General features: G+C 46.1%; 3 protein-coding genes across 3 annotated transcripts; 2 read left to right on the top strand and 1 right to left on the bottom strand.

Annotated features, from left to right (window-relative positions):
• Positions 1-254: 254 nt before the first annotated feature.
• Positions 255-1,052, top strand: N7516_001884 (putative GPI anchored protein; the record flags this gene model as incomplete). Its single annotated transcript, XM_057214604.1, has 2 exons — positions 255-642; positions 700-1,052. The coding sequence occupies 2 exons, from the start codon at positions 255-257 to the stop codon at positions 1,050-1,052; spliced, it is 741 nt and encodes a 246-aa protein (XP_057076487.1).
• Positions 1,053-1,400: 348 nt separating this feature from the next.
• N7516_001883 (DUF3431 domain-containing protein) lies at positions 1,401-2,801 on the bottom strand (the record flags this gene model as incomplete). Its single annotated transcript, XM_057214603.1, has 3 exons — positions 1,401-1,602; positions 1,664-2,215; positions 2,287-2,801. The coding sequence occupies 3 exons, from the start codon at positions 2,799-2,801 to the stop codon at positions 1,401-1,403; spliced, it is 1,269 nt and encodes a 422-aa protein (XP_057076486.1).
• A 5,107-nt stretch (positions 2,802-7,908) lies between these two features.
• Positions 7,909-9,863, top strand: N7516_001882 (uncharacterized protein; the record flags this gene model as incomplete). Its single annotated transcript, XM_057214602.1, has 4 exons — positions 7,909-8,220; positions 8,319-8,865; positions 8,945-9,132; positions 9,204-9,863. The coding sequence occupies 4 exons, from the start codon at positions 7,909-7,911 to the stop codon at positions 9,861-9,863; spliced, it is 1,707 nt and encodes a 568-aa protein (XP_057076485.1).
• Between the last annotated feature and the right edge of the window lie 1,807 nt (positions 9,864-11,670).

Here is an 11,670-nt window from a genome sequence, read left to right as displayed (position 1 = left end):
GACAAGGGTGGACGGGGGCTCAGTTCACTTTCTAAAAATCAGAACCCACTATACGCGGGGAGTGCCGACAAAGAAGATCATCACCTACATGTGTAGAGAGAGCTAAAAAAAAAAAAAAAAAAAGCAAATATTGGCTTACTTAGAATACCAACTTTAACATAAATATGACTTCAATTCCCGCCATTGATTTTTGGATCAGAAACAGAAAGACAACCAAATCCAACTACACTTGAAAATCATCAACATCAATAATCATGCGTGTCCAACAGCTCCTCCCTCTTTGTGGCCTCCTACTTGCCAGCGTTTCCATCGCATCCAAGTTGGACCACGACGACGTCCCCAATCGCTGCTGGTCTGCCTGTGGCTCCGTCGTCGGAATCGCCAAGAGTTGTGATGCCCAGCACGAACGAGACTCGGCTGAGATCCAATGCATTTGCGATTGGGACGCCGCCAAAACTCAGATTCCGCTCTGCTCCGCCTGCATCACCCAGTATCAAAATGACAGGCGCAACCACAACATCACCCATAACGATCATGACGACCATGACGACCATGATGACCATGATGACCATGATGACCATGACGACCATGACGACCATGACGACTATGACGGTGATGATGATGACGACGACGACGATAACGGTATGTATAATGTGAATACATCACTAAGATACAAAATAAATCTAATACATTAACCAGAGGCCCTTGACCTTGTCTACTCTTGCTCGCTCACCACGACTACCTACAACCCTGCCGCCACTACTGTGACTGGCACATCTACCACCACTGCTGGTTCAAACACAGCAACCGCCACAGATTCTTCTAGTACTACTGGTTCAAACGGAGCCGCCGGAACAGACTCTTCTAACACCAGCGGAACCAACAGCCAGGATTCGACTTCGTCTGTCTCCTCGGGATCCTCTGATTCCGCTGGTGCCTCAGGCTCTGCGTCCTCTTCCACTCCTACCCCTGATGCTGCAGCTGGGATTTCTGCTCCCGGTGCTGCATCCATGGCAGGTGTCATGGGACTGATGGCTTTTGCTTGGCTGTGAGAGGTCCGCCAAAGTCGAGCAAGTGAAGAGATATATGATGGTTTTATGAATATGTCCAATGTCTTTCTTTATATTTGCAGATGATATCGATGAGTTATGTCTAGTATGAGATAGTCTAGTATATGCAATTGACGATTTCGATTCTTTTGGAAAAGTCTTAAGCGAGAGAAGTATAGTTATGGTCGAGTTTATTTGGCGAAGATCTATCGGTGACTGGCTGACCCCGGGAGTAGGCAGAAAGTAGAGACAATATACAGCAACTTAATTAAGAAGCAATCACATTGAACATTAAGGCAAGTCTAGGTATTGATACATCCCAGAAGCTTTACATAAATTAAGTAAATACAATCACGTCTCATTCACAGGTGTTGCATGCATAGCCGTTTCCTTCACAGGTGTTGCATGCACAGGTGTGCCCTTCACAGGTGGTTCATCTACAGGCGTTTCATCATACCAATTGCCCCAGAAGTCATCATCAAAGAAATCATCAGCTGGCTCCACGTAATCCATAGCATATACATCCTTGTAACACTGTGCCTTTGCAGGACAACTATTCACGCCCGAGAGTTAGCATCAATTCCCTAGACAATCCTTTTTGTGTTATAACTTACAACACGGGATCCTGCCCGAAAATAACGTGCCATATGTATTCAAAGACACGACCACTCGTCTCGTCATCCAACTCGGTTGTCATGAGCCAATCGTGATACGACTCATAGGCGCTCCGTGGGCGTTGGAGGACCTGCTCCCTGGTTACAGCAAACTGAGCACAGCAGGGTGTCGCAACAATCTCAGGCACATCCGTATTGTTAAAGATACGGATCCAAGCACCCGCAAAGGCAAGCTCGGTGGTGCGACCAGCCATTTGCCGGAATGGGTGGACCTCATCAGGACATCCGGGATTCCAGTCGCAGCGTAGATTAAGATATCCAACTTGTCGAAGGTAGTCGAGTTGTAGTCTTTGGACGGTCAACACATTGTCCTGCTCCCAGAATTCGACATGGCCACTATATTGATGAGCGTGAAGGAAGACCATATACTCAGGCAATTTGTCGTAGTTGTCGAGAATATATTGCAGGTAGGCATTGCTTTCTTTGCCTTTATTTTGTTCGAGTTGTAAAGATGCCTCGGGGTCATCGACAAGGTAGACCGCGTGTTGCCATCTAGAATTCGAGTTCTAGATTAGTATTGGCACAACTTGTGATCGATTAGTGATTGGTCTATGGAGACATACTCTGGTAGCTCATCCTCGAGCCAACTAGTGTCTTCGTACGACATCTTCCCCAGAACAATGACGCGATCCGATTTCGGAGTGACCTTTGGACGAGAAGGAGCAGTAGACGAAGGTGCCACCATATCATTATGCTCTGCTGGAGCAATTATTTGGGCATTGTCGAGTACGCTTTCGAAGTCATAGAAATTGGGCGCCCCTCTAGATCCGAAGAATAATTCTCCCGCCCATTCAGCGCCGGGGACATCAATGGGGATGCGCTTCGGTTCCGGATTGGCCATCACTAGACGAGGCGTTGGTCGGGCCGTAGGAATCCATTTCCTTCGGGTTTGGGTCTGTGAAGTCGGCGTCGTAGTATGGGCCGAGACCAGCTCGATATATGAATCGCCATTTAAGACATAGAGGTCGGAAGTGATTCCATCAGGTTGCCATTGCAAGATGGAATCGAGGTGGAATTTGACCAAAAACAGGGTTATAATTAGCGCAGTGGCTATCACCGCTCGTAATGGAGTTCGCATTGTCCAGCATGCGAGTTGAAGATCAGAAATCGAAATCTAATCGAGATCCCAAGAAGCGAAAAGCCCACACTTTTTAAACGTACGTTAGTCTCCACTCAAACGCCTTGGCCTTCAGCCCGTCAGCTTGGCCGCGTGGTTGCTGCACAACATATACGTACCGTATCTGGATGTTAGTTAGTATAGTTATAGTTATATAGTTTTCTTTCTTTCTAGAGAAAATAATGTTGAGACTTTGGTTTATTACTGGTTTCCGAGCACTTTTTTTTTTATTCACCTCAAGTGAAATAATCATCACTGTCCACCGCGGCAAGTCGCAATCTAGCGAGTGCAACCTCTTTCTATGTGGGTCTGACACTCGTCACTCATTCGTGTCGAATAATTGGATATTATCATGAAACTGTCGATCTCTTGGGAATTATTTCAGAGTGTATGGAATATCTATAACTACGCATGTTGTGTGTTGTGTTAGTATAATGTAATATATATATATATACCTAGGTATATATATATGTGTGTGTGTGTGTGATAATGCCTGGCATTCCGTTTCAGTGCTCACTTCTTGCCGCTTTTTAATCACTGGCTAAGACACACACTAAGACAATTGATATGAAATTGCGAATGTTGAATGGGGGAGTAGTACTTAGGACACCGATCTGTAGTAAAAGTACAATGACTTTTTCCCACTACTCATTCATGAGTGCATTCCCTCTTACTAAATACGGATGCCATTAACTATACCTGGTAGTTCTGATGAGTCTGGCTCGTGTGTTCCTTGTTCCCCCTAATTCACTGTCAAAAAGGATAGATAGGAAGGAACCTTTGAGGCCTCATCTCAAAATAAGGTGGTAGGGGAAAGAAAAAAAGGAAATCAACGACGGCTGCAGGATTCGAACCTGCGCCCGCGAACGGAATTGCTATAATGAAACTATAATGAAACTTAGTTCATTCGAGGCAATCGCCTTAACCACTCGGCCAAACCGCCGTTTGTTATTTTTTGTTTTGTTTAAATTTATTCATATTTTTTAAACTCTTCCAAGGTTATCTATAGAATTACAAAGTTTTAGAATAAACGAAACTCACATGAGAAACCAAAAGGAGTGTGTTAATACTGGGGCCCCTTCGTGATTAAATAATCACACATAACTACCTAGGTAGGTAACTAGTTAGTTAGTTATATCTAGATATCTAAGAAAATTCCATCTATCCAACACTAGCCTAAAAAAAAGATAAAAGATAATAATGACGGCCTTAAGCCCACGAACAGAGTTGATTTCAAGAACAGGCTTTCCATGAGGAAGAGCTTCGCTCATTCAGATCAATCACCTTAACCACTCGGCCAAACCGATTCTCAAATGGCTAGATGTCTTCGGAGAACAGAGCGTAAAAAGGATAGTTTCATAAAAGCGGCGGCAGATCAAAGGAAAGCCCCACACGCCAGGGAATATTCGGTACGTATAGGTACATATATAACTTGAAGCGGATTTAAGGACTGCGTAAGGTGCATGCAATTAACCGAGTGATTTAGAATGTAACCTTGGGCCGTTTCAAACGGGTCAAACGGGGCAAACGGGTCAGATATTGAACATTATGTCGATTTATATTAATCCCTATCTATATGTCGCCATGCTGTATATACTGTTGAACAATCTCCCATACATGCATGCACTGAGCCCCTTTGTTTGTTATTTGCTATTTGCTCGCTTGTTTGCTACAATCGAGCAATGTTTAGATGGTTTAGCAGGGTATATAACCCCCTGCATTTCTAGTTTAATCAACAGAATGATTCTTCCTCTGCTTTCTCCCCACATAGTAGTAATATAGTTCAACAGATTGCTCAACATATACAATGTACGTCAGACTTCGAGGTCCAACCCTGCAAGGTTGGTTCATGGCCTGATTTCTCAGGTCTCACAACATGGACACTGCCAAGGCTTGTCCCGGCCTTGTCGTTTCAAGTATATCCCTTATTCTCTCTTGTTACTATCTCTTATTAACCTTGTAACTCTAACTCCAGCTTAACTATGCCAGATGGTTAATGACCGATGCAAAATGACCCGTATGGACACGACTTTGACTCAGTTTGAAGATCAAATATGGGTCTATTGGTAGAAATATGTCTCATTTTCCAGGGGGAGCGGGTGCCTCGTTTAACCAGCCGTGATATCCCAATATTGCTGTTTCCTGCCACAGCGGTCTCCGTGCGGGTAGATCCTAGCACCTCGGAGACTTTCATTTTCCTTGTTATTCCAGAGTACATAGTCCTACTCTGTACGGAGGATACGGGTTGCAATTCAATATCTGAGAAGTCTTGGGCTTTTTGAGAGTGATCAAGTCGGATGCCCAAGTGTGGCCTTGTCCCTTCCAGTCGTGTAGATAAGAACGTTGCTTGTTCCCTTCGCCTCAGGGGCTACATAATAACCCCTTTGGGGTGTACCCATGAACGACTAGTTACTCGTTAGGATTACTAAGACAATCTTTCTGTCCATCCATGGATAAATAGAGCTAGTGAGGGAGTCCATGGCTGTCCAAGTCACAGATTTCTCCTGAAACGTGGATGTGCTTGCGACCCGACCCGACGCTCTGTAGATCAATCCACTACCATATATTCTTTCCCTGGTTTGGGGTTGATCGCAAACTCTCGTCTTAGTATGGAGTAGGTTGCGCCGGTTAAGTAGAGAGCAAGATCAAAAGTGCACCCGGGCAATGTCATGCGCACTATATAATCTATCTTGCCAGCGACACCTCCTAATATAGAGTACAGGACCTGTTACGGGGCCAATTACGGGAGCGGCACCCGAAGCGAATTAGGTTAATTCAGAGAAGGGGGAAAAAAGTTCCGTCTTTTCTAGCGTCCATCTGGAACCCAGCGGCAATACTCCGGGAATACGGAGGAGTCAATGCCGAGTACGGAGTACGATTGTCGTAGTAACGAGTCGGAGAGCTCCAGAGCTCCACCCGGGATCTGACACTGCCACTAAATGTTCTAATCAGCGTCTAGCGGGTTCTAGCTGGACCACATGAACCTCTGAGGAGCTTCGACGCATGCGCTAGAAACGGGGGATGCGCGGATCGTGGAGACCAGGCGAGAGTACCAATTTCGTGGAGTGGGACTGACACCAATCTACATACCTAGCCTGTATGTACTCCGTACTCCGTGCTCCATCTTCCGTAGTGTCAGCTGCAATAGCCGATAGGAATAAGGTGGCCTATCCGACTGGGCCGAACCATTAGGGAAAATTGTTAAAATAAGTTGGTGGCTTCGTAATTCGTCAGGTGGCGAGACACGAATTCGCCTTGAGTGGAAGGATGGGGCGAGGTGAAATTAGGGGGGTGGAACTAACTTCAGGAGTAATAATAGTAATTAAGAAAGTAATTATAGAAAAAGGAAAACCCCTGAAACAGATGAAATATATGAAATATATAAAATATGGAATATCGAGAAGAATACAGTAATTAAAATGGAGCGGAGTCCATGATAAATACTCCATCTGCATGTTCAAGTTGTGTCAAATACAACATATACAACATAAAGAGAAATCACATACAGTCTGCAGGAATGAACCCCTTGCAAAGCACGAGGCAGGGCGCGAACCCCGTCTATACGTCAGACAGCCCGTGGGACTCGTCCACGGGTGCATGCAAATAATTTTAAGACGGAGTAATATTCCGTACACCATGAAATGGAAATAATAACTTCCCCAAAATCTGTTCAGGGATGAGAAGCTCCAAGTGTGTCCACTACGGGGTCCTCTAAATCGCCTAGTGACGAGTCTAACGAGGCACCGGTGTCTTGGTAAAAGGCTAAGGAGGGGAGAGAGACAGGGGAGCCGAGAGTACTGGAGTTGTTAACCTCTTACTTTGTAGTTACCTCTTAAGTTGATGAGAGGGGAACCTTCCAAGGTTCCCAATTCCGAGGAAAGGGGGAATTGCATGGTATAGTTATAGCGGGAAGATGTATATGTATATATATACATATAATAATATAATGTAATATAGCAAAAGTCCAAGGGAAACCTTCCCAGGTTGGAAGTCTATACCGTTACAAATCATATAAATCACATAAATCATACAAATTAAAAAGAACCAAGCAATTCTCTTGTACTAGGGCTGTACTGTGTGTCCTCTGTCATGCAGTCACAAATTAAATAGTATATAATCTTATTGGGTATATGGCGAGTCCACCTTAAGATCCAGGGGGAGGAATAAAAGTTGAAGATCTAATATAAACTCGAAGTACTAGTTATAGTTAAGGGTGCTCTCTAACTGCTCTCTAGTTATATTAGTGCTATAAGTATGGCTTGTCCTCCTTTTGATCCTTTTTTCTTACTGGTTTAATTTCTGATTTCCTGCATATCTAACTGATCACCTGCTTTTCGACCTAACTCCATTTCATCGTCTCATCTCAATCTCTCTCTTTTTCCTCCCTATTCATCTCACTCTCTTCAACTTAGATCACCTCCTTACTCCCTCCGTTCTTGGCGGATTTGTGGACCGCTTTTCCTGTTGAATTCCTCTTTTCTTTTTTTAATATTTTCCCTCTCTCTCTCTCTCTCTTTCCCCCGCTCTCTGATCTCTGAATTTTATTTTGGAGAGATCTAACAACCTTTTGGTTGGGTATAAAGGGTTTCATCTTTTATATATATACCTGGTATATATACCTGGTCCACCAGTTCCAAGTTCCAGGGAAATCTCCCCCGGACCACAACACCCACGCACACCCCAACAACCTTAAGAGAGGTAAAAAAGAAAAGGAACAAGAAAAAAAAGAGAAGAAAAGCCCCAAAAAAAAAAGAACTTGAATGAAAAGGTATCTTCGGTGATCTTTTGGTGATATTTTACTTTTCTATTCTCTGCTTCTCTTTTTTTTTTTTTTTTTTTTTTCTATTTTCCTCTCTTTTTTTTCCTTCTCCGCCCCAGAATCTCCCTCCGATCGGCTTTTAGTCCAAAGTTTTCCTCCTCCCCCCAAAACATCCGCACAATCCCGTCCCTCGACGGTTTCTTTACTTCCAAGCCTTGCGTCGCTCTCATGGTGGAGTAGTGACAATTATTACTTAAACCGGTTTGGATTTTCACATTCCTCGTGGAATTCTCGATGAGTTATCAAGACATGTATCACGATCATTCTGCGCGTTCCCCTGGGTCTCAGAGACATCAACAACCCCTACACCGTCAACCTTCTCGACAGTTTGATGCATACGGCCCTATGCCGACCAACATGTATGAGCAGGATCAGATGCGTTATGAGTCTGCTCGCCTTGAACGCTTGAACCCGTCCCTGCAGAACAATTATGGATATGATATCTCCGGCTCGCAGACTTGGAACCCCAACGGTTTTGCCAATGCACAAACTCTCGGAGGAATTCGCTCAGCTTCCGCCAGTTTGAAGCCTAATGCCCGTGGACGTGCAGGCCTTCCCACAGTATGTTTCATCTTATTTAACAATGACTCCCCCTATCTTGATGAGGGGGAGAAGAAGAAGAAAAAAAAAGAGAGGAAAATACTAACAGGCTTCTTAAGACATGGTTGGATCAGCAGCCGAACATGCCCCAGGCATTCTCGAACCTGGGCCCTGGTCCCATTCAGAGCAGCGCCATGCGACCGGAAGCCTCCGCTTCATCTGCCGACGATGACGAATTGATCCCAACCGCGATTGTCATCAAGAATATCCCTTTTGCCGTAAAGAAGGAGCAGTTGGTGCAGTTGATGACAGAGCTCAACCTTCCTCTGCCCTATGCATTCAACTATCACTTTGACAATGGTGTCTTCCGTGGTCTGGCTTTTGCCAACTTCACTTCCGCTGAGGAGACAGCAACCGTGATCGAGGTGCTCAACCACTTTGAGCTACAGGGTCGGAAATTGCGAGTCGAGTACAAGAAGATGCTTCCCCTGCAGGAACGGGAACGGATCGAGCGCGAGAAGCGGGAACGCCGTGGCCAGCTGGAGGAACAGCACCGCCCGATGGGAGGAGGCCCTCAGCTCCAGACGCAGAGCTCCATGTCTTCACTCACCTCGCACATCCCGGCAACCTCCCCTTCGCCCGTGTCCCAACGTGGCCAAAAAATTGGTAGGTTACACACTCGTAAAGTTGTCGGAAATTTTGACCTGTCGCTAACCAAAGGTTTTTTTTTCCCCCACGTGTACAGATGTGGACTTGAACGACACCCAGACCCTTTCTTATTACTCCCAACTACTCTTGTTCAAGGAAGATACTGTTCGCGATTCCGTGATCTTCCCCCACAACCTCACACCCTCCCAGCGTCGTACAGTCCACACCCTGGCCCACAACATGGGCTTGGGTCATGCTTCACGTGGCAGCGGCGAACAGCGCCAGGTCCAAGTCTTCAAGATCGCCGCAGGTGCCAATGTCAGCCCCCCGACGTCCTCGATTCCCCCTCTGGCCAGTCGGACAGTGGTCGTCGTGGCCTTAACCGGGCGGCAACCATCGACTTCAGCGAGGCTCGCCAAGAGGGACCTGGGGCCTTCAACACCTTGCGTGGACAGAACTCGGGCTTTCTGGGCGTGATGGACTCTCCTGGCAACTTTGCCAATGGCCAGAACCTGCGGGCTGCCAAGTCCTTCGCCGACCTGCGATCTTACACTCCGTCGCCCGTGCCCTCCTCCGCTAGCTTCCCCGCCGCGTTGCAGTCCAACGGTGCCCGCCTGCAGTATGAGGGCGCGCCCACTGCTACTTCCAACACCCCGACCCTCACCCCTGCGCAGTCTGGTTCCTCTCTTGGCATGCAGCGTGACGACAACCTGCTGGTCAACAGTCTGGGTGGTCTTTCCCTCGGCACCGGTATTGGTGGCCCCAACTCGAGCCCCCGCCGGCTGAGAGGCATGTTCTCTTGGGAACAGGACACCCAACAATCTAACGCTGGCGCCATTGGTAGCAACCGCGGTATGGGTATGGGATATGACGGCCAGCAGGAGCGCATGCCTGTTCGCCAACCCCGTGGCCCGACCCCCGACAAGGGCACCGGATTTCGCCGCCAGAACGGCCACCAAGCCCGCGGAAGTGATGAGCTCCGCACCAACTCCGGAGTAGAGATCATCGTGGAGTAGAACATTGGACGAATTTATTGAAGATGGCGACTCCCCTTTTTATTGCCAGCATCCGACTGATTTGCCGCGAGACGAATACGACTTGTATTACGAGTCCCTGTTCTGCGAATTACCGGCTTACGATTCGATGAGGGATGACGAGATGACAACACACAAAAAAAAAAAGACCAGAAAATCCTTTGTTTCGCTGATCTAGCCAAGTTTTAGACGTTTCCTTTTTTTTGGGGCAGCCCAACACGCGGTTTGGATGAATGCTTTTGAAATTTCCCCGACTCACAGTTTCATGAAGACTCTGGACTTGTTTCTGGACTGATACCTTTTTTTTATTTCCAACACTTTCTGATATTGCGGGCGCCTTGCAAATCCATGGATTTCTATTTATGCTGTGTCGGAACGAACTCCACGACCCCGAACGCCCTCCTGGTGATATGGGACGCATACGAAGAATGACACAAAAGACCTTTTGCCCACGGCAGAAGAAACGACAATACCAGCATTTTGCATATTCTTGTCTGTTTTAGTTTGTACATGGGGTGACTCGCATCTGTTTTAATGTTTCTGGCCCGTCTGATCCCGACAACTGCTTTCTCCTACACAGGGGAAATTCATGTTCGGTCTGTCCGGGTAAGATAGTTGTGACATGCCTGTTTCTTCTTTTTTTTAACTTCTTTTTCTCTTTTTCTTTTTGCTTTCCTTTTCCGCGTGCTTTGACTGCTTTCCCTTTTTGACCGGACGTCGTTCGTCTCGCGAAATGGTGATCAGAGTGAATCCACAACTCTGTTCTGTTTTTTTTCCCCTTCCAAAAATGAAACAGCTATATTGTGATTCTGCTACCTTGGGTTGTGCCGAATCTACAGATCTACCTTTCACAGTGTAAATGCATCTTTTGCATTCCTGTGTCCGTGATGTTGATATATATCCCAACTTGCCATTCTGAAGGGTTCTTTCTATTCCTCTTCATGCTTGGTATCCTGCAGTCTAGGGATCCTTTCTCTATCTCTCTCTCTTGCCTTTGCCTTTGTACTCAGATTCTCACAGTTCAATCCATGTACTTTCTACCTTACCTCTATCCTACTGGGAAGTGAGTCGAGATCATAGTTGTATGTAAATATTCTGATAGAATTTCCACTCCGTACTTCTAACCTGAATTTCCAGGTCTCACCACTAAGGATTTCCCACAGTAAGAACGAACCTCATTTCACCCTGATCCCTATCTCAGGGATAAACCCCCGAATTCTAGATGCCAAGAGCAAATGACGCGGTCCCATATTGTTTATCTCTCGGAGTTATGCATATTTGTCCCTGCCGATCCCCCGTGGAGCTAGAAAAGTTCCTGATTTTGTATGCAAGGTCTTTGTATTCATACAATACATATATAAATGTTTTGACCCCTCTGGAATGTGATGTGGACAATCAGTCCAATCAGTCCAATCACGGAAGCACAAGTTCCGAGACTTCTACACTGGTGGGTAAAAAGCCTACAACTAGATAATCGTAAAATTACTACATAGTAAATGAATCGTGAAGCACATCGAATCAGTAAAATTCCCACTACCAGGATATCCCCATTTTCCCATTACAGCGCCCTATGAACTCGAAATGAAAAAGAACCACGATTGAAAGCAAAGACCGGGGAATATCAGAAAAAAAAATACATCAAAGTAGAGCGCCGTGAAGAACAAAGACGAGAGGACTGAAAAAAAGCACCGCCGGGATTAGTCGTAGTTTAGGAGTCAAGGTGTTGAGGTCTCGACGGTACCTCCCGCGGTGGCAGCCCAACTTTTCGGAACTGTTTTCAGATGTTGAC

The sequence above is a fragment of the Penicillium verrucosum genome (assembly GCF_028828655.1).
Source record: "Penicillium verrucosum strain IBT 35672 chromosome Unknown utg000001l_segment0_segment0, whole genome shotgun sequence".
Taxonomy (NCBI): domain Eukaryota; kingdom Fungi; phylum Ascomycota; class Eurotiomycetes; order Eurotiales; family Aspergillaceae; genus Penicillium; species Penicillium verrucosum.
This window is presented reverse-complemented; position numbering and strand designations above follow the sequence as displayed.